The 21,748-nt window shown below is 59.9% G+C and overlaps 2 protein-coding genes and 1 long non-coding RNA gene across 3 annotated transcripts in view; 1 reads left to right on the top strand and 2 right to left on the bottom strand.

The window, feature by feature from the left end:
* The window catches only part of LOC118172619, a 4,959-nt gene extending 4,445 nt beyond the window's left edge, over positions 1 to 514 (bottom strand). The window contains exon 1 of the long non-coding RNA XR_004753783.1: positions 456 to 514. This is a non-coding gene — a long non-coding RNA (uncharacterized LOC118172619). The remainder of the gene's footprint in view (positions 1 to 455) is intronic.
* Positions 515 to 621: 107 nt separating this feature from the next.
* Positions 622 to 5,589, top strand: PSMD7 (proteasome 26S subunit, non-ATPase 7; the record flags this gene model as incomplete). Its single annotated transcript, XM_035337081.1, has 6 exons — positions 622 to 718; positions 1,848 to 1,940; positions 2,701 to 2,798; positions 3,076 to 3,156; positions 4,303 to 4,394; positions 5,099 to 5,589. Coding segments are annotated over 6 exons (900 nt in total), but the record flags the coding sequence as incomplete, so codon positions are not given.
* A 1,784-nt stretch (positions 5,590 to 7,373) lies between these two features.
* Positions 7,374 to 21,748, bottom strand: part of WWP2 (WW domain containing E3 ubiquitin protein ligase 2) — a 34,764-nt gene continuing 20,389 nt past the window's right edge. The window contains exons 10-24 of the mRNA XM_035337135.1: positions 19,619 to 19,793; positions 17,179 to 17,233; positions 15,231 to 15,312; positions 14,620 to 14,748; positions 14,203 to 14,281; positions 14,018 to 14,089; positions 13,849 to 13,937; positions 12,520 to 12,679; positions 11,563 to 11,696; positions 11,327 to 11,467; positions 10,708 to 10,828; positions 10,243 to 10,347; positions 9,984 to 10,080; positions 9,073 to 9,145; positions 7,374 to 8,854 (exon numbers count right to left, since the gene is read on the bottom strand). Coding sequence (XP_035193026.1) covers positions 8,755 to 8,854; positions 9,073 to 9,145; positions 9,984 to 10,080; positions 10,243 to 10,347; positions 10,708 to 10,828; positions 11,327 to 11,467; positions 11,563 to 11,696; positions 12,520 to 12,679; positions 13,849 to 13,937; positions 14,018 to 14,089; positions 14,203 to 14,281; positions 14,620 to 14,748; positions 15,231 to 15,312; positions 17,179 to 17,233; positions 19,619 to 19,793 — 1,612 coding nt within the window. The 3' untranslated portion in view covers positions 7,374 to 8,754. The remainder of the gene's footprint in view (positions 8,855 to 9,072; positions 9,146 to 9,983; positions 10,081 to 10,242; positions 10,348 to 10,707; positions 10,829 to 11,326; positions 11,468 to 11,562; positions 11,697 to 12,519; positions 12,680 to 13,848; positions 13,938 to 14,017; positions 14,090 to 14,202; positions 14,282 to 14,619; positions 14,749 to 15,230; positions 15,313 to 17,178; positions 17,234 to 19,618; positions 19,794 to 21,748) is intronic.

Raw genomic sequence — 21,748 nt, 5'->3', positions numbered from 1 at the left:
GGGGGGCGGCGGGTCTGGGGAGGCCCCGGGGGCGGGAATCGGACGGAGCCGGGCCCCGGCCCAGCGCGGCGGCGGGATCGCGGCCTGCGGCAGCCGCCGGGGCCCGGGGGAGGCGGCGCGGGCCGGGCCGGGCCCGGGGGAGCTGCGGAGCCCCCAGCAGCTGCCAGCGGGGCCGAGCGCGACCCTGAGACCCCCCCCCCCCCGGCCCCCCCCTTCCCCTCCCGTGCCGGGGTACCTCCCGGGGTACCTCCCGGGGTACCGGGCGGCCGCAGCCTTAGCGCCAACCAACAACACCGGGAGCAGCCGAGCGGCTGTGCGCGGAGCTCACGGTGTCCCCGAGCTTCCCTCTGCCAGCCCCTGCCCCGTGACACAGCACCTCGCGGGCCGCGCCGGCCGCGCAGCCCCTTCCCTGCCCCGCCGCATTGCGAGATGTGGCCCCAAGCGCACCCAGGCACCTTTTTTAACGTCAGTCAGCGATCAGTAATCAGCCACGGCGCCCTTTGTTCCGTCCCACCGGCACCCACACTGCTGAGCTTGCACGAGTTGGCAGCAGCAGCTGCCCCGCTGTTCCCTTCCTCGCCGAGCCGCGCTCTGTGCCGTGAGGTCTGACCGTCTTTTCCATTCAGGATAGGAAAAGTTGGAAACCAGAAGCGAGTCGTCGGCGTGCTGCTGGGCTCGTGGCAGAAAAAAATCCTGGATGTGTCCAACAGTTTTGCAGGTGAGTTTGGGTCTCCGACCGTATTAAAACCTACCAAATTACTCGATCAGGTGCATCCCATACTGTTTTCTAACGCCGCCCTGCTAGACTAGAGATTCTTTCCACCTACAACCAGCCTGTATCAAACAAAAAGTGCTAACTGCCAGCTGTCAACAGTACTGCCCAGCCTGTCTCATCCTGCATCTTCCCTGTAACGTCGTGCCATGGGCAGTGTTTCAGGAGCAGGTGTAAACCTTTTCTAAAACGCTGGCAGATGTTTTGGTGCATTGGGCTGGCTGACCTCTGCTGGGTGATCATGTCCCAGCTTGTAAAACAAATCACAGCTCTGAGTGCTGATGTGGCTGTTTCCTGCTTACGTAAAGGTGTAATGTGTGCTTCAGCTTTAATTCTTTTCCCAGGTTTTGTCCAGTTACAGCACTTGTTCTTTCTTTAAGCATGTTGTTAATAGTGTTGAAACAGTTTCCTCCTAAATACTTACATGTGGTAGTAACGGTAGTTCTTGAATCCATGGCTTTCACTAACCCATTTGTGTTAGTTACATCATTCCTTTCCCAGTGGGAGCGCTCTGACAACGCAAAAATATCCCAGTGCATATATGCAGTTTCACAGTTTGTATGGAGTTCTTCTCCCAGATGGGGACTTTTTTTTGTTCCAGTTTTTGTAAGGCTGTGTTTTCCACTTGAGTTGAAAGGAGTTGGTTTTGGTTTGGGTTTTCGTTTTGTTTGTTTGTACTTTTGACAGCCTTTCAGCTATGAAGCTTTAATATTCTGGTAAATTGTAGGACCAAAAGCAGCCTGTTTGGGATCCTCAGTTTATCTTATCAAATGTCTGTGCACAGTGCGTTACTTTTGTATAAGGAAGGATTTCTCTCTGATGTTTTGATGTTCTCAACTGGTGATAACTTTCAAAATGTTTTGCATTTTATTTTCTGTTCTAAAACTGAGCAGTTAGGAAAGAGAACTGACCAGCGCTGAAATTTATCCTGCAGTGTAATGTTGCAGAACACTTGAAACTGTTTAAGATCCCATCTCCCTTAGCAGCCAAAGCTATCCTAAAACGTGGTGGTTCTATAAATATTTCCAGACTGAAAGTTGGATTCTTAAATACTGATACTGCATTTTGTTCCCAGTTCCTTTTGATGAGGATGACAAGGATGATACGGTGTGGTTTCTAGACCATGACTATCTGGAGAACATGTATGGAATGTTTAAGAAGGTCAACGGTAAGTTTACATTGACTTGCAGTCATGGATATGCTCCCAAAAAACTTCAAAATCTTTGTCTGCCTGAGAAAGTGAATTCATAGCTAAGCAGAAAATTATTTGCCCATGTAAGAAGCCGCTCCATACTAATTCCTCGCATGGCTTCACTTTTGCTAATGCTTTTCCATGGATTAATTTGTGCAAGTAGTTTGTGTTCTTAACACATTCATTTATACCTTGTTATTTTTCCCAAGTAACTCTTCTGTACAGATGTGCCCGGAAATTATACTTCTTATGTATGTAAATATTACAAACTCAGATTTTAAGTAATGATTCTATTACTCCTCACTACAGTTTTAAAAACTATCTTTGCTACTTGGTTTGAGACGTTAGAGCTGAACATCCATTCATAACTGTAATTCCCATCAGTTTCCTTAGCCCTAGGAGCCGTTGGCATTCTCAAGAATCAGCCTGTATTTCTAGAACTTTTGCATTCTTAGATGTCAGAGGTTCAAGCTGACAGATCGTAGCATCTGCAAAATCAGTACACGACGTGAAATCCTCTAGTTACGAACCTAGGAGTAAAGTAATTCATGCAAACTAAGATTAGTAAGATGTCTTCATCACTAGTCACGTCATTGTCTTGCCTGCTCTGAATCATTTTTTCCCTGCTCTGCACTCGTCTTCTGCATGCGTCAGATTTTCACCCGATTCAGTCTCTGCCCAAATCTTTGTGTTGTCTTACCACACGATTCTGATGTAAAATCCTGTTTTTTCTCAGCTAGAGAAAGAATAGTTGGTTGGTACCACACGGGCCCTAAACTACACAAGAATGACATCGCCATCAATGAACTGATGAAAAGATACTGTCCTAACTCTGTAAGTGCTGCACTTCTTTTTGGTTTTTGCTCTCTTCCTGAATGGGGGACCTGGGAACCCCTGGCCCCTACCTGTGTTATGGGTGATACAGCTTGTTAAAAACTCACATCCAAGTCTTTTGAAACATCTGTAGATGTCTTTTCGCAGTGCCTGGAGACAACACCTGCACAGCCAGCATGTCCTTGTTAGGGAATGAAGAGCTGACTTGGTTATTTTTTCTAGTCCTTGAATAAAACTTGGGTTCCTGAAATGTTTCTTTTCTGCTTTTTCCCATAAGGTGTTGGTGATTATTGATGTGAAACCTAAGGACCTGGGGCTGCCCACAGAAGCTTATATTTCAGTTGAAGAAGTTCACGATGTGAGTATTCAATGTTTCCATTAAAAGATGTGTTAGTTTCCCTGTTTTTCTGAAGGATGCACATCCCTGTGGCTGGCAGCCAAAATCTGCTGAAACCAGAGTTCAAATCCCAGCAGTGGTGTGAGCCTTTCTAACTCAAGTTTTCATCCACCAACGCGCTTGGAAGAAAAGCTTTGTGTTACAGTTTGACCTAGGGAATTCCACAGTTCCAGCTTTCTGTATGATTTGGATGCTTCTTCCCTGTTTCTGTCACTTCCATGGCCACAGTCACTGATTGGAACCCTTCTAACCAGTCGCTTCTGCGCATATGTTTGCGGAGGTAGTCTGAGTAACTGTGTGCTTATTCATTTGTTCACCAGCCAGTGTTGAACAGGCAGGTCAGGCATGAGCAAAACTAAGTAATCACTTGCAGCACTCTGCGCACAGGCGATGTACAGAAGTAAATCAGCTTCAGCTTGTCATTTCCAGCTGTTGGATTTAAATTGCATTCTGAACATACAGAGAAGTTTGATCCTCTCGCCTTTCTGAGGCCCTCACTAGAGAGAGAAAGCTGTTTCCAGTATTGCAGGTCATATATCTGCAGAACTTGTTCCTAGTTCTGTGAATTCACAGTAGTCTCAGTAGTGCTTTCTGTTTACTGGTGTGGGTAATGACTTTGAAAACAGACAGGTAAAACTCATTCTCGGTAGTTCAGGCGATGAGTCTTTTAAACATCTCCCTTAATCTCAATTGTATAGATTTTAATTTGAATTAGACTTGTGGCAGAAATACTAATTAACACAAGAAAAATGCAGTTTTTCCTCTCTGATTTCTGGTGGCCTATATGTAGCTACTTTGCTAAATGCATTGGTACCGTTTCTTACACTCTATCTGAAATGGTGTGTTTTTAAAAGGCACTGTGATTCACGTACAAACTTCTCCCCTTAGCTGTGTGCTCCAGTCCCATGTTGTTTTGCCCTGATTTGACCTATTGCCTCTTCCTGATCCCGTTGTGCGAACAGGCCTCAGTTAATCTTACGCTTTGACATTGTTCACATTGCCCTTCTGTTCACGTGAGACACCTGCACTGGCCGGTGTGTGTCTTTGTGCCTGTAGCCAGCCGTGTGCCCGGTCTAACCCTGTCCCTTGTGTTCATGCACCTCCAAGGATGGCACTCCAACCTCCAAGACGTTTGAGCACGTGACTAGTGAGATCGGAGCGGAGGAGGCCGAGGAAGTTGGTGTTGAACACTTGTTACGGTAAACACCTTTAAAATGAAAACTTTCTTACGAGACTTGCCCAGGAGGAAACAGGGTCCATCTGGCATTTCCCCGTGCCAGCTTCCTGGAGGAAACGCAGAGCTTGTTAAACACGCTGCTCAAGTTCCAAGCGTGTATTCATTTAGCAGTCTTGCTTGGCATGTTTGCTTCTTGCTCATGAAACGTGTATCTGCCCACTTAAACCCCATCAGATGATGAAAACTACGTAGTCGTTGTATCAAAGCTTCAGAATATTGTGGTTTGGAACTGTCTCCAGCCACTGCATACCTCGCAGAGCAGGACTGGATGGGCACGTGACAGCTTTATCTCTAGCTGACTAATTGGCAAAGCTCGTCCGTCAGTCATCAAGAGAGCTGTCACCCAATACAAGCCGTGTCGACTTGGGTCAGAAATTGTTGTTTTATTTCTTTCTATCACTCTAAGTGGTGTTAGTAGTAGTATTCCAAATAGAACACAGGATACAACAGTGACCTATTTTAGATACACTTTCTGATGTAGATGGGTTTGTTCTCATTCTTTGACTTAAAGCACTCAGATTAATTGTCCCTTATCTGGGCTTGAAACTGCTCTTCTTTCTAAGCTGGAACGACCTCTCAGTGACTGACCTCTCAGTGACTATGCGTAGCCTGGTAGAGCGTGCAGGGTCACATTCTGATGCTGGGGCTTTGTTATGCGTGTTTCAGGGATATCAAGGATACGACGGTGGGCACGCTGTCCCAGCGGATCACGAATCAGGTCCATGGCTTGAAGGGACTGAACTCCAAGCTTCTGGACATCAGGAGCTACTTAGAGAAAGTAGCCATGGGCAAGCTACCCATCAATCACCAGATCATTTACCACCTTCAGGATGTCTTCAACCTGCTACCAGATGTCAACCTGCAGGAGTTTGTCAAGGCCTTTTACCTGAAGACCAATGACCAGATGGTGGTAGTTTACCTGGCTTCTCTTATTCGTTCTGTGGTTGCCCTGCACAACCTCATTAACAACAAGATTGCCAACAGGGATGCGGAGAAGAAAGAAGGACAGGAAAAAGAAGAAAGTAAAAAAGAGAGGAAAGATGAGAAGGAGAAAGACAAGGAGAAGAGTGACGTCAAGAAAGAGGAGAAAAAAGACAAAAAGTAAAATGTAGTTTTTTTATTTGTAAATTAAAAATCTTGTAAACTAAATCACTTTGCTGCTGGGTTCTTTTCCTTTGTTGAAATGGTCAGTGCTTTGCTTGCCTCTCCTTTGATAGCTGCTTTTTGCATTCATTTATAACATGGCTGTACAGGCCTACTCAAACTGGCAGCTGCTGCAGCAAGGAGGCGGTTGTCTGTAAGGAGGAAGGGGACGTGGTTGGGGTCTTAGCACTGAGCAGGGAAGGGGTAAAGGCCAGGGCGATTTATTTTCTCTAAGCACAGCACTCTTCCTTCCCCCGTGCTCATCTCCTTCAATGACAAGCCAACAGCTGGAGCCTCCTACTGCAGCCTCTATTAAAATGTGCTCTACATACCTGTTGTAGCTGTCACTGAGTTTAGGCTATTATCTGAGACCTGACTCGTTCTGCAGCACCACAGAGCAGGAACAAGGATGTTGCTGTATGGGCAGCTGCCTTCTGGCTACAGCTGCTGGTGGGCTGGTAGCTTTTGGTACCTCACAAAAAAAGAAAAAAAAAAAAAGCAGGTATGAAATATATTCCTGGCTCATGGGATCCGCTGGGGTGGAAATGGGGGGGGAGAGAGCAAGGGCTCTCGTGCTGGTGAGGAGGAAAGGCTGTGCGTGCCCCTGCTGCACAGAGCAGCTTGCCTTCCTCCCGGAGGAGCCATGTTCATTACCACATCATGTTTTGCAGCGTGAGTGGGTATTTGCATATTTCAGGACTGAGTCATTGTAATTAGCCAATTTTATGCAATACAGACATCGCTATATTTAATCCACTCCCGATTTGCACAGTCCCTGGGCACCCCAGTGCCCTGGCAGCGCACAGATGGCACCGCTGCTCTTACAGCTGCCAGCGACCCCACCGCGTGCTGGGGCAGCGCTGCCTCGGCTGCCAGCCTGCACACAGCTCCCTGCCCGCCCAGTCCGACTCCTTCCAAGCTCTGGGGTTAAAACATTTGTGAAGGCACCGACCCAGGCTGAGCTCTGCAGAGCCCCAGGCTGAACTGGCAGGGTCCTGGGGCCATGTCCTGCATCGCCAGCCCCTGCCAGGACACCTGGCTGCTGGCACAAGGGACGGAAGCATTTCTCCAGCACAGCTGCCCCTGAAACCGAGCCGGAAAGCTGGAGGTGAGGCTCTGTTTGGCCTCACCTGCTGCAAAGGGTCCCCTCTGTGCCACCGCCCCCGTGGATGCAAGCGCTGCCACCGTGCCTGGGGCCAGAAGCCAGCAAAGCACCCAGAGCCAGCCTGCAGCAAGCAGCTTCCTCTGGGGCCGGGCTGTGCCACACGTGGAAATGAGTTCCCACTGCGCAGCACAAGCCCAGGCTATTGACAGAATAATAATACCAGCTGCAGCAGCTGCTGAAAGGCAGGCACAGCAACAGCCCTGGCTGCTGGCTGTCCCCAGCAGTATGAATGGTGGGTTTAGTCAGTTCTGCTGCAGTGGATTTCGTTGTTGTTTTAACCATATGCTGCAGTCCTCCGGCTGCTGGGCTCACGTGCCTGATTCCCAGCACTGCCCCACGGGTGGCACACACAAGCTCATGGCACATGACAGCAGCCAAGCCCCCAGGGGCTCCAGCCACACGCACAGCCCCCAGAGCTGAGGGCAGAGGGGAGCTGGCTGCGAGCAGAGCTGGGGGCTCACCAGCTCCCCCCCCTCCTGAAGTGGCAGCGCTGGGGTGCCCAAATCCAGCCCCAGCCTGGGCTGACAACATCTCTGGAGCAGCATCGCCCTGATCCTGCACCCAAACCCTTGGCACAGCCCTGGGAGGAGCAGGGGTGACGCCTGCAGGTGACACCAGCCAGGGACACACACCTCGGCAGCTGCTTGTCGTTTATTGCACAAGAAATCGGCATCACTGAGGCAGGATGGTGCAGTACAAAACTATCCGGTTACCAGTCAAAAGCTATTGCAGAGGTTTGTATCCACAGACTTCATTTATGTACAGATTTACACACCAACGCTCGCAGGGACCATGCCCGTGGTGCCACGGCCGGGACCCTGCTGCCAGGAGCCCCGGGGGACACAGCAGGACGAAGGGCAGGGGCCTGGTCCTGCTCCGGCAGCTCCTGACACCGACCTGGCCACAGCAAAGGGAAGGCAGCACGTCTGGGTGACCCTCGAGCCAAGCCAGTGCTGGGGGTGGCCGTGCCGTGCCCATCGAGCCCCGTGCCCACTGCAGAGCACCAGCTCGGAGCAGCACGCCACTTCAGGATTAAATACAGCAGCACGGAGGCCTCACGCCGTGAATAAAGCCAAGCAGCAGGCAGGGCCAGGCTGGGGGCAGCCCCAGCGCGTGCCGTGCCCTGGCCCCAGCAGCACCCGCTGCAGGCTCCCTGTTAGCCTTGCTGGGTGCAGGATAGGGCCCAAACTCGTACATCTTCACAACCACCTGAGAGTTCGAGAGCCGTTCCCCATCCTCACCTGCATCTACTAAAATGCCACAGAAAGGCAGAAAAAAACGAGGGGTGGGAATACCCATACCTAAGTCAGGTCTCAGTTTAACTGCATCTAGGAAAAGCCCCAGCCAGGCTCCAGCAGTCGGAGCCTCTGGACAAAGCTGCTGCTCCAGCAGAAGTGCCTTCCCCCGTGGGGAGGGCTGTGGGGTCCATCGGTGTCCCCTCACAGGGACCTGCGGCCACAAGCTAAGGAGTTCAGTGAAGCTACAGGGAGCAGAGAAAGAAACTGCAGAGAAACGAGGGGGGTTGGCTCCAGCTCATCAGTTAAAGTTGTTTGTGCCTGCTTCCAGGTGCGCACACCGCTTCAGTGCGAGGTTTCTCATCCCTCTCCAGGCACAGAGGAGCCCCTTTAACACTGACCAGCCGTGGGACGGGGGAGCGCAGCCCCCACCAGGCAGGAGCTCAGACCCCGGGGCCATTCCCGAGCCACCCCAGCGCCCCCCGGGGCTCCCAGCGGGGTGAGGAGGACAGGGAGCCCAGGCGCATGCTGCGCACCCAGACTAAGCGGAGACAGGCTTTGGCACCCGCCTCCCCATCACACCTCCGATTAATTTGGGGAGGCACACGTGGACCCCTTTTCCCCAGGGCTGTGTTAGTGCAGGGCTCGCACAGGAACAAGAGCAGAGTCCGCAGCCGCCCGCACACCATCCCGCGAGGCAGCACCCGGTGGCAGGCAGCACTCGGGGCCCTCCCCGCCTCAGGCACCTCCGGAGTCGCTGGGAGAGCACCAAGGCTCCATCACTCCTGGCCAAATCCTTCCGTCTCCTCGATGGCATAAAGCAGCTTCTCCTTCAGCTGTTCGTAGCTCTTGTAGGGAGGCAAATCCAGGCGGTTAAAGCTGCCGAGACAACGGAGGCTGTGAACAGTGACCCCAATTCCTCTGCCGCCCTCCTTCCCCCCACAGGGACCCCTCCCGTGGGGCCCCTCCGGCCTCAGCAGCTCCGTCCCACGGGACTGCCAGTGGCAGGGATGGGACAGGGGGCACCAGGGCCCCTCGCAGCCGGGCAGGGACCGCAAGCAGTTGTCCCCACGCAGCGCTGAGGAGAAATGACTTACCATGTATGGCTCCGAGGCAGCCACGTCTCTTTGCCAACTTTATCGATGCAGAATTTCTGGGGCCCGTTGCTGCCTGTTAATTATGAGCAGAGCAAATCTCATTACACGAGCGGGAGCGGAAAAAGAAAACCCTGACGTGCCACTACAGCCAGCAGCTCCCAGCGGCACACGCCCTGACAGTCCTACAGGCACCCGAGGGCACAAATCCCCTGCAGCAAAAACACAAAATGAAAAAGCTGAAAGCTGCAGCCACAGCACAGGAGATGTGCTGCTGCCACCGTACGTGGGGTGGTCAAAGAGCGAGTGCGGAAGTGCGCGACCTGCGCCCACTGGATGGAGCAGGTCCGTCCAAGCGTCCTCAAGGACCTGGCTCAGGTGGTCTGAGCCACCGAGGTGGCTTTTTAACAAACTGACTGCTGGCTGGGCTTTGGGGGCCTGGGCTCTGAGGGCCTGACGCGCCAGGCAGAACAATTAAATGGGCTCAGCTAGCTGCTTCGCTTGTGTCAGGTCCAGACGCACCACGGAGAGGCCGGTACGGGCCCCAGAAGTAGCAAAGGACAAGCGCAGAACAATGCCGCACGCTGTGGGTTTCTATCAAAGGGGCTCCCTCACACCCAAAAAAATCAAAATTAAATAAAAAACCTCAAATCTCCTTCAGAATGGCATTACGACTGGACCGACGAAGCTAACCGGGGTGGCACGGCTCAGCCTAAGGAATTTGTCTCGGCACAGCACGCACCAGACCAAACCGCTGCGCCCAGACCTCACCACAGCTACTTCACAGCTGCCAAGTGCCCCCAAGTCTGGGATGGAAATGTGGAAAACCAGGTCCCAGCAGCCAGCCCTGGGCACGGCCGCCATCCCCCCACCTTCCCGGGACCCCCAGGCAGCCTGAGCGGCAGGACACGCACCGATGAGCTCCGCAAAGCCCCCGACGGGCAGGCGGCAGGTCCCCGTCACGAACTGCAGCAGCCGGATCCTCTTCTCGTTGTCCATCTCCTTCACCACCTGCGAGGACAGCGTGCCAGGGAGTGGGACCCCCGTCACCCCCACGCTCCCCACATCCAGACGGGGCCAGGGCCGCTCCTGCCGCGGACGCCCCGCGCTCTGTCCGGGCCGGCCCTGCCCGCCCCAGCCCCACGCAGGGGACACGGAGGCACTGGGGCTCACCTGCCAGAACCACTGGATCTGCTTGCTGTTCTTGGTGTAGTGCCGGTAGATGGTGTTCTTCTGCCAGTCGTTCATGTCGATCTCCTGCATGCCGCACAGCATCAGCTAGGGACAGGGGACAGTCAGCAGGGGGGACAGAAATAATGCCCCGCGCCCACGCGTCGCAGCACTGACTGCTTCGGTGCAGGGCTGCGCCAGGCACAGGGTCCAGCACACGGCACGGGAGGAATTCCTCGCCTCTGATGAGAAGTTGCCCCACTAACGGGCCCACCAAGCAACCCTGCAAACCCTGCCACCGGGAGGGTGCACAGAGCTGACGGGCAGAGCCCGAGGCTGGAGGGAGCAGAGCCCGTGGACCCCACCAGCACCGTGCTGCCGTTCCCCACATCAGCCCGGGGCAGCCTGCAGCAGGGTGGAAGCACCGCTACCTCCACGTTCCCCATCCCAGCGAGGGCACCAGCTCACCTCCAGCTCCTTCTCGTCGAAGTACCGCAGCCACTCGAGCGGCACCACCTCGTTGAAGCCGTCCAGGAAGGCCTTGGTCTGCTCCTCCACGCCCCGCGTGAAGCGCCAGTCCGTCAGCAGCCTGGGAAGGCAGGGGGTGGTCAGCAGGCAGCCACTGGGGCCACTGCCGTCCCCCCCACCATCGGGGAGGCAGCTGGCCTCAGGGGGGGCAGGGAGCCTCAGGGGTGCATGGCAGGGCCCCCCCTCGAGCCCTCCCTCTGCCCCCAAACCCAGCAGAAGCAGCAGCCATCGGGGGGACGAGGGGTGCAAACCACGTCCCCCGGCTGCAGCCTGCCGCCCGCAGGACAGAGGCAGCCCCAGCCAGCGCTGGGTGAGCGGCCATGGGACAGGGAGAGCAGTCTCACCCTCTCTCCCCTCTCCTCTTTCCTGAAAGTACTGGCAGCTGCCCAGCAGCAGCCAGCCAGACCGCAGCGCAGCTCAGTGACCGCGCCAGCCCATACTTGTCACAGGCCACGTAGCCAGGGGAAGCAGGCACGTCCCAAGCCCCACGTTCCCACCCCAGAACCGCCCTAAAGCCGGGGGGCCGGGCACGCAGCGGACGCATTGGGACCAGACTCACATGATGTACTCCTCCTTGTTCTCCTCCGTCACCCGGATGCTCTCACCGCCCTCCTTCAGCTCGTGGGTGGTCACCTTGCCCAGGATCTCCATGTCCTGGATGAAGTACAGCTCCAGGCCGCACTCCTCCAGGCTGTTCTCCCTGCAGGAGGACACGGCGACGTGACATCTGACGAGGCACCGCGAGGGGCAGGAGGAGCGCTGCCTCCCCCGGGGCCAGGAGCGTGAGGCACTCACTTGGTCCAGACGATGGAGTTGTAAAACTCAGGGTCGATGGACTCCAGGTCCTTCAGCGTGGGCCGCTTGTTCAGCATCCGCTTGTAGAAGGGGAGCGTGAAGCCGGTATCGATGAACTTCCCGTGATACAGAGCCTGTGGTGGAGGGGGGGACACTGAGTCACAGGGGCCCCGCAAGGACACGCAACGCTCCACCGCAGCCACGGGGGACAGGGAACAGCTCCCTGCGGCCAGGAGCCCCCACCATGCCCCCCCGGCTGACAAACACAGCGGGAGGCTTGCCCGGCGCGGGGCGTGCGCGCAGCCCCTCTCCCCTCCCCAGCGCAAATTCCACCGCGTCTCCTTCTCCCCTCGCAGCTCTATTAAGAGCACTTGTTTAAACAGAGCTCTGCTGTGGCTTCCCTGAATCCCTGGCTTCCAGGAGCCCCAAGGCAAAGGCAGCCAAAAATAATGCAGACGCTTGTCTAGAACAGCCCAGCGGTGAGTAATAGTCTGGGGTTTTATTGGTATCCTGCGAGGCGCGGGGCAGGGCAGGACAGGCGGGGGACCCGGGCGGGGCGCAGCCGCCTCCCGCGCACACCTCGTGGCCCCGGGCCAGATCCTGCCCCGAGCCGGGACCCCCGGCAGCCCCCCACCCACCCAGGCCAGGTGATGGCAGGCACAATGGCATCGGGGAGGACGAGACGAACGGGAGGAGCCATGGCGGGGCCCGGGCAGCTGGAAAATCTCACACTGCTGGGGCTAAAAATAGTGCGGAGCTGCAGACCCGACAGCACCTGGGGCGGCAGCCAAAGACCTGGAGCCATCCCTGCAGCACAGCCCCCGGGAGCAGGGTCCCCTCGCCGTCCCTCCAGCACGTCGCCCCGCTCTGGCACAACCCCTCCACGGCCACTCTCGGGACCGGGCGTGGAGGGGTGGCTGCCGGGCACGGCTGCGGGACGCCACGTCGGGCTCTTACCATGGCAATGAAGCGGCCGATGAAGCGGAAATAGGTGAGGTGGTCGGGGTTGATGGAGGAGGCAGGGTTGATCTGCAGGCAGTAGTTGTTTTTGCCAGCGTACTCGAAGAGGCAGTACATGGGGTTGAGCACCTCGTGGGACAGGAGGAAGAACCATTCCCTGGGAGAGAGCGAGACAGCGGTGAGCAGCGGCTCCTGCGGCTGGGTCTGCGGGACGAGGCTGCGCCCCAGCGCAGGGGACAGGGACAGGACAGCCCCTGTGCCTCTGCAGCACGCCCACACGAAGCCAGCGCCCAGCTCCTGGGCCCTGCCGTGAGCTGGTGAGGGCGTCGGGCACCGCAGGGTCCAGCTGCCTTTGCAGAAGTGCTGCAAACGGTTTGTGAAGTGCTGTTGGAGACTTCAGGAAGAAAATCCCTGCTGGGCACGGAGCTCGGCTGGGAGCAGGAGGCATCCAGCAGGCACGGAGCAGCCCGGCCCCTCCCAGGCCATCTCACACACACAGGTGCACACTCACGTGGTTGTGCACTCACACCCAGTGCCCCTGGGCACCCACTCTCCCCACACCAAGCCCAACCGAAGCAGCGCGGGACGGGCCCCGCTGTCCTTGCTGCGCTCCCCGGCCGCGGGCGGACGGCAGTCCTCAGGCGCAGAGGCAGCCCCGGCATCCCGTCCGTGGTTCTACCCTGTGGTAGAACAGCATGACGTAACCTACCATAGGGTAAAACCACTGGCAGGACACGGAGAGACGAGGGAGCAGCAGCCCTGCCCCACAGCCGGCAGCAGCACGACGAAGGAGGAGGGGGAGCACGAGTGGCAGGGTGGCGGAGGGAAGCCCAGCACCACGCCGGACACCCCAGGGGAGCCAGATGGGGGACACGGGACAGAGGACAGAGGACACAGGGCTCTCTCCCCTCCACCTGGAGGCACAGCCCGGCGCCACGCAGCACTCTCCTCAGGGCGGTGGCGGCTACGGGCTGGCAGCAGCCACGTCCCGCCACGTCCGCCCTGGCTCGCAGCGACTGTCCCGAGAAACGCCGGCGCCCGTCAGCCGCGCACCAGGCTGCGGGGGGAAGAGGCAGCCCGAGCCATCGCCCCGGGGCGCTGGCACTCAGTGCTGGGGGCTATGGAGAGCCCCAGGTGGGCGCCCAGCCCTCCCCGTGCAAGGGACAGGCCAGCACAACGCCTTGGAGGAGTTTCACCCTTCCCAAAGCTCTCAGTTTCCAGCTCAAACCCCTCTGGCTCCCTGCATAGAGGCTGGGGACCCCGAGCCCAGCCGCCTGACGGGCCGCCCGCCGTGGGCAGGGCTCAGCCCCGCACAGCGGCACTCACCTGGCGATGCCGCCGTAGTCCAGGCCCTCCTCTCCCCGCATGATGATGTACAGGCGGCGCCGCAGGTCGTACGGCTTCATGTTCATGATCTGCGCGGAGGCACGGGGAAGCGTCACCGCGGGCCCTCAGCAAGGGCCAGCTCCGCACCCCCGGGCTCCGCACCCCTCACCTGCTGGAAGGAGTCCTCAAAGAGCGTCTGTCGGGAAACGCTGATCTTCACGTGGCTGGGCAGGGCGTTCGACTGCGGGCAAGGCACAGACAGGAGGCTGTGTGCAGGCCGGCACGGAGGCTGCCCGATCCCCGGCCTGCCCACGGGTGCCGGCGGGCCCGGCAGCCTCGCGCCGCTCTACTCACGTGGCAGAGGAAGCGGAACTGGTGGTACTTCCAGCGAAAGCTCCGGTCGTACGCCCCCGGCGATCCCCCCTGCTTGCTCCTGAGAAAGCAGCAGGGGCTGGGTCAGGGCACGGCCCCACAGCCCCACAGCCCCGGCAGCCGCTGCCCTGCCCCGGCAGCCTCACCGCCCGCGGGGGGAGGACAGCCCCTGGGCTGCAGCTCAGCTCTGCTGCACGCAGGGAGCTCTCCTCCATCCGAGCCAAGTGCGAGGCCCTAACCCCTAACCCCACTGCTCGGTGTGCTGGCAACAAAGCCAGCCCACTTCACCCGCCCCGCGCTGCGACCACACGAATGAGCTGTGAGCGAGCACCTCGAGTGCCGCAGCCCCGCTGCTGTCCCGCCGGGCACAGAGCCAGGGCTTGGCCCAGCACCACTTACCCGGACTCGAATCCAGGGCGCGGGTCCTTGAAGGTGGTGGTGCGAGTGTTGTGGTCCACGAAGTAGCGCACGCCCTCGTTGGTGTACTTCATCTCCCAGCCGGGCGGCAGGGGTGGCTCCTGGATCATCCTGCAGGCAAGGAAGGGGTCACCGACCTGCTGCCTCGGGGGTCTCACCCTGCTCCAGGTCGCTGCCCTCGGGCACTACCTTGAATTTACAGCTCCGTGCCAGGCAAAAGGAAGGATTCGGGGTGCAGAATTCGCAAGCAGCTGCCTGCACGAGGCAGGAGCCCTGCTGCCCTGAGCTCTCAGGAGCCCAGCAGGGTGAGAGGACAGCACCTCTTCCTGCCCTACAGCCCTGCTGTCTTTCCTGACCTCGGTCCCAGCTCCCCCCAACGCCCGGGGTTGCAGTTCCCAACCCTCCCCAGCTCCCACGCCGCCCGGTCACCGCCTGCGTCGCTCAGAGCCCTCGCACCGCGCTCAGCTCCCAGTAGGACCGTGGAGGCTCAGCCCCACCGCACGGCCACCGCTCAGCACCTGGGAGCCCGGCGACGCCTTCAGAAACCGCCAGCAGCCTCCCCGAGCCTCCCCGCCCGCCCCTCGGGCTCCTACCCCTGCGTGCGAGGGTCTTCCCACTGGGTGGTCCGCGTGTTGTGGTTCACGTAATACACTCGCCCATTGTCCTGTCTCTTCTCTAGGAGAAAACGGAAGGGAAGCGTTAGCTGCCGTCCCGGGAACAGACCTCGCAGCTTACAGGAGTTTGGCAGCTCCCTCCCCCTCTCTTGCACTGCCCCAGTTTGTTTGGAAAAGACAAAATAAATAATTTTATGTTTTTTTCCATGCACGGAAGGCGCAGTACCTCGGGGAAGGCCCGCGTGCGGGCAGCACGGCGGAGGCTGGCCCTGCTGACACGCTGCCGGGCTGGCACGCGAGCTGCGCACCCTCCTTGCACACCCGCGCTGCGGGAGCTCAGCACCACTCCACACAGCTCCGGGGGCACCTCCTCCCTGCACAGCCCTGCTGCCTGTGCACCCGCGGGCATAAAATGCATGCGCCACTCACACCAGCATCACCGCGGGACAGGCTCCGCGCCTGCAGCCTCCCTCCCGCCCTCGCTGCGCACAAAGCCTGCGGCTCGCGCTCAGGGCGGGCTCCCCCAGCACCCCCTGTGCCCCCCCAGGCACCCACCGCTGGGCACTGAGCAGCCAGGGCCTCCCAGCCACAGCCGGGCACCGCGTCCCATCCTGGTGGCAATTCCTGCGCCTCCCAGGGATGGGGCCCACCCCGCACAGCCCTGCTCCATGCCGGGAGGGACGCCCTGCACGTGCTCCCCGTCCCCATCCCCTCCCGGTGTCCCCTCCCACAGCCCCATCCCGCTCCTGCAGGGCTGTGGGAAGCGGCTGCGGTTCCCAACCCGGGTTTGGGGGCTGGGAGCCCAGCGGGGGGAGAGCTCTCCATCCACATCCTTCGCCCCAGCCTCCTCCGATGGGTCGGGACACCCGGGGCTCCCGGGAGCCCAGGGACGGGGCGCTCCTGCCACCAGCCCCGCAGAAGCACCGGGCGCAGCTATGGGGGACGGGGGCTTTAGCACTTCTGCTCTGGGCTCTGGCTGAGGCACGTACGATGACCAACGCTGCGTCCACCCCAGGAACCCCACCTGCCCGGGGTGCTCAGTCCCGAGCAGGCTCACGCAGCTGTCGCAGGAGCTGGGTCACCCATTCCAGCAGCACAGGCTCCAGCACTGCCCTCACCGAGACCCTGCCCTGCCCACGGAGACCCCCTCAGCAGCCCAGCCCCTCGCTGCCCTGCCCCAAGCTCCCTGCAGATTATTCCCTCTCCGGGTCCCTGCAGGGGACCGCTCTCTGCCAGCCCTGGCAGAGCACGGCGCTGCCCCACGGCGTGCAGCACCGGGGCTGGGAGGCACTGGCAGCCAGGAGAGGGGCCCTCTCCTCCCCGGGGGCGGCACAGGGGCCGTGCAGAATGTCCCAGCACCCAGTGTCCCCACTTACCCCTTCCCCAGTGCCTCCCATTAACGTCCCCCCCATCCCACCAGACACCCACCACCCTCACCACCAGCCCTCCCCAGCTGAGGCTCCCGAACACGGCACAACAGAGCCCCGGGGGCAGCAGCAGCACTTGGGACACAGGGACAGGGCTGAAGCCCCGCTGCGGCCCGGGGCAGAGCATCCCGGGAGGCACACGCGTGGCAGCAGGACAGCCCGCTGCTCGGCACAGGACGCCGGGGACGAGCGAGGAGTTGGATCCCCAGCCTCTCCCCCAGGCCAAAGAACAACCACAAACACTTCTGCATTCAGTAGCTGAGAGAGAGCTGGGAACTCCTCCAGGAAAAGAGAAAAAAGGAGGGGAAAAAAAAGGGGGAAAAAAGCTGGATTTCAAATCAGAGATCGAGCTAGTCATGGGCAGCCTCAGCCCCACACGCAGCGGAGCACCGGGAGCGCTGCGTCCCCACCGAGGGTACCCCTGCCCCAGGGCAGAGGCGGGCAGCAGCCTCCCGACGGCTGGGAGGAGGCACGGGCAGGTGAGGAGACTCTGTACTTACCCCAGCCGGGAGGAAGGGGGCCAAGAGGATCATTGTCGGACGGGGCGCCGGACGACTAGAGACAAGAGAGGGCAAAAATACAAAATAAAAACCAGGGCACGGACGAGCAGGAGCAGCGGGGCAGGGGCGAAGCCCAACAGCCTCTACTCCGCACTCGCCTCCCCTGTGCCCGCAGCTCCCGGCAGGGAGAAGCTGCTCCCAAAGAACTGAAAAAAACAAACAAAACAAAAAAACAAACAAAAAAAACCCTTGCACACTCAGGGGGTGTTAAAAAAAAAAAAAAAAAAAGCACAAACCAAACAGAGGCTGGGGCGGCCAAGGGGGCGGCAGGGCAGGGGCCACGCACGGCGCAGGGAGAGGAGCGGGACCGCGCCGCAGCCTCCAGATGTGCGCGGCCGCTCGGCTCCCGCTGGCCCGGGCGACCATCCCCATCAGATACACCTCCAGCCTCCTCCAAGAACCACACACAAGAGGGAAAAAATATCGCAGGCCTTTCCAATGAAATCATTCCCACAAGCCCTGTCCACGCCCAGCGCTTCCTGGCGGGGCCCGCGGCCCCCCTCCTCCCCGGGCAGCGAGCGGGCTGCGGGATGCGCTGCACTGAGGGCACATTCATGCCTGCGCAGACGGGCGGCTCCCCGCGCCCCCAGCCCCCCCGGCAGGTTGGGGGCCCCAGCACAAAGCACCTTTCTTCTTCCCCGGGCGGGCAGAGCCGGCAGCCGTCACCCAGCCCGAAGCGGGGGGTGCCGGCACAGCCCCCCGGCTCCGCTGGAGGTCCCCGGGGATGGAGGCACGGCCCCGACAGTTGGGGCTCCAGGGGAGAAGGAGGCCTGCGAGCGCTTGTAATGGTTCAATAAGAAACACGTTGTTACCAAAAGGCCTTTTTTTCATCGCACCTCCTAAAACCCAGCCGCTGGAGGGGGGCAGGCGCCTCGGCAGGGCCAGCGTCCCAGCCCCGTGCTGGGGGCAGCAGCAGAGCCAGGCCTGCTGCCTCCCTGGGGACAGGGCAGCCCCAGGCCTGGGCACTCGGGGTGCTGGGACCCCCGCCCTCCTGGGACGGGCACCTGGGGGATGCCCTGGGGTGTGCTGGGGACGGGGCTGTGCAGCCCACACCTCCTGGCTTCTCCTCTCGCCCCCTGCCCCACACACAAGGAGAGGGGTGCAGGAGGCACCGGCCGGCACGGCGTGCCTTGGGCAGCCCCTGCTCCCTCCCTACCCAGACAGGCTGGCCAGAGACACAGCTGAGGCATGTCCAGAGGTATCACCTCACTGCGACCTAAAAATAACTAATTAAAACAAACAGGGCAGAGAGACGAGAGCCAGGGGCAGAGCTCCAGAAGCCAGCCCTCCCGTAGCTCCCCACAGCCCCCAGGAACGACCCTGGGGCAGCAAGACCTCCGGGCACAGGGGATGCAGCTCCCAGCCTGCTGCGTGCGTGCTGGCACAGGGACCCTGCCTGCAGCTGGCCCCGCAGCCAGGCTCCCTGCAGGGGCTGCACCACGAGGGCTCCGCGTCGCCCAGGGGTGCGGCACCGCTCAGCGCCTCCTGTCCCCGCACGGAGGGCAGGTGGGTGCTGGAGACAGGAGGGCAACGAGAAGCAGAGAGCCCCTGGGGGAAGGAGGCGCAGCAGAAGCCATCGCCGCTGGCAGGAGAAAGCTTGAAACGAGAAGTACAATCGTTTCATCAGGCTAAATTTGGATCGCGAGTCCCTCCCTCGGCGCTCTGCAGAGCCCAGCCAGGGCGAGTCGCGCAGCGCTGGAGCAGCTCCAGAGGCGGCGCTGGCAGCGGAGCGAGCAGCGACAGGCTCGGAGCACGACTCAGCCTTGGTGGAAGCCCCCTCCTGCTGCCCCCACGGAGGGCAGTGGGGCCACGGCAGCACAGCTCCCTCCGAGAGGCCGGGAAGGGCTGCGCAGAGATGGGCAGAAACCCAGCAGGGCAGCGTCCCACACCCCCAGTCCCAGCTCCTGGGACTGACCACCACCTCTGCCTGCTTCCCCCTTGCAGAGACGTCCGAGCTCCTCGCTGGGGCACCCAGCTGGCGCTGGCAGTGCTCCTGCACGGTGCTGGGAGGCCTCAGAAAGGAGCTCAGCACCAGTGAGGAGCTGGACGCCCTGTGCTGCACCCCAGGCCTGCTCCTGCCCCCAGAGCTCCCCGGCCCTGCCAAGAGCAGGGTTTCACACTGTGATAAAGCCCCCGCGAGGCAAGGGACGGGCTGACACCAGAGCACGCTGCCCAGGAGGTAGAGAAGCTCCAGAGGGGCACAGCCCTGCTTATCAGAGGCTGCTCACCACTTGCCCAAACCATGAGCAGGGGGAAGGAGCAAGGGAAGCAGCAGGAGGGAGCTTTCAGAGCCCGGCAGCGCTCGTTTCGGGTGCCCTGGCAGCCCGCAGCATGCCAGCCCTGCGGTGCAGCGCCTGCTGCCGCGGCCCCCAGCCCTCACCTGGTACAGGAACCTTTGGCTGAACTGCTGCATGGCCCCTTGGAGCTGGTTTCGCTGGGACTGCCACTGCTCGTAGTTCCGGACGTATTCAGCCGTGGGGCGCTGCCACGTGGTGGTCCGGGTGTTGTGGTCCACGTAGTAGTAGCGGCCCCTCGGGTCCACGCGCTTCTCCCACCTGGAAGCACCACGGGAAGATGTCACTGCCTGTCCTCCCTCAGGACAGGGGCTCGCTGGGACCTTCCAGCCCCGGTTTCAGCGCTGCAGGGCCTGACCCCTTCCGCCTCCCCGGGACCCCGCACTGAAGTGTGTGCTTCCCCCAGCACTCCTTCCCCGGCTGCTCGGAGCCCAAACACACGGCACCAGGCTACTCAGAAGCCCCCCAGGAGATCAGCGGCTGCCCCAGAGGGCCCTCCTGACCACCAGAGCACCAAAGGACACCGTGACAACCAGCCCAACGAGGTTCCACCCCGGGCTCAGGCACCACGCAGTGACCCAGCACTAACGCGGGTGAAGGCGGGGGCCAGCAGAGCCCCAGCAAATCTGGGAGGAACGGCACAGGGCACCCAGCAGGATCTGGCACTGAGCAATCTCCCACTGCCCTCACCTGAGGACTGGCTCCACAGCCCTGGACCTGCAGCCACAGCTTGAGCACATTGAGGTGCTGCCCCAGCACGTGCTGAAAGCACAACTGAGGAGCCTTGCTTGGGTCACGAGGCACTCAACCTGCTGCCAAAGCCCCCTCGCGCTCTGCACGCGGTGCCTCGGCGGAGGATTCCTGACCAAGTTCTGGCTCTCAGAAGCACTTCGTGGGCTCAACGGCCTCCAGAAACACAACAAGAAAAGCAGCTGATAGTCCTCCAGCAGAGCCACACAGCTGCTGAGGCCCTGGTTCACCTTTGGAGACTTTCATTTCGTACTGGCACGGGCTGACCTCAGACACGGGCTCCCTGGCCCCTCTCATGAGATCAAACACCACCCTTCAGTACGAGGGCTCTGCTCCCAGCTCTAGGACAACCGATTTCATGGCTGAAGGGTTCCCTCAGACCAGGTAAGCTCCGCCACCAGGGAACACAAAAGCCTGTGAGAACCTGAAGCAGCTCCCCGCGAAGCTGGGAGGTGCCGAGGTAACACCAGGACGCCTCGAGCCGGCCTCCGACAGCGGCACTGCAGCGGAGACCGGCACAGCGGGACAGGAGCACGCCGGGGGTGCTCCCAAACCTCCTCCCAGGTAACAGCCTCCCCCTCAGCACCAGAGGGATTTTAGGCTGCTAGGGGATCAGGAAGCGGGAGGGAAGGCTGCGGAGATCACAGCCTGGCCGAAGGCACCAAGTGACCACAGGAACTCGGAGGAAAACAGGCTGGGCTTGCATTTCACACTCACACGTTACAGCAGCTGCTAGAGAGCACTTCGCCCACCGCAGCCGTGAACAAACTCAGCCTGGAGAACAACAACAGTGTGCCTGTGCTGACTGCTCCTCCTGGAGCACAGAGGTGAGAATTCAACAGGCCTCTGGGAAGCACACGGACCCCGGGGGTTACACGCAGCCCCCATCACCTGGGGACTGTTTACTCCCACAAATAGGAGAACGACCTCCCTGCCCCCGAGTTCTGCAGGGCTCTTCCTGCAGCCCCCGGAGCTGAGCAGCACCTGAGCAGACCGCTGTGGCTAGGAAGGTGAGGGGCCCTGGGACAGGCCCAGGTCCAGCTCCGGGTTTGGGGCACACGGCACGTGCCCGTTCCTGCTCACCAGTTCAGCCCTCCCATGTCATCCCGATTCAAGAAGCATCCGTTTTTCCCGGTGACTCGAGGCCTATCCCCTCCCTGCTCCTGGTCCCCGGGGACTTTGCAGGCGCCCATCTCAAAGGCTCACCCCTCCGCACTGCCTGCAGGTGGTTCTGCTGCTGCTCCACTGCTCCCCGATTTCCACAGGCTGGTTAAGAAAACAATCCCCTAACGGAGGTCACGGCGCAACAGACAGAAAGCTCTTTTCATCGTTTCTGAAGCAAAGGCCTCCAGAGGACACGGGGCGTGCTTCCGGGCCGGTAAACACTCCTGCATCTCAGCCCATTTCTCTCCAGGAATGAGGAGACCTTCCTCCCACCACCCGAGGAGACCTTCCTCCCACCACCC

Source organism: Oxyura jamaicensis, chromosome 11 (assembly GCF_011077185.1).
Source record: "Oxyura jamaicensis isolate SHBP4307 breed ruddy duck chromosome 11, BPBGC_Ojam_1.0, whole genome shotgun sequence".
Lineage (NCBI taxonomy): Eukaryota > Metazoa > Chordata > Aves > Anseriformes > Anatidae > Oxyura > Oxyura jamaicensis.
This window is presented reverse-complemented; position numbering and strand designations above follow the sequence as displayed.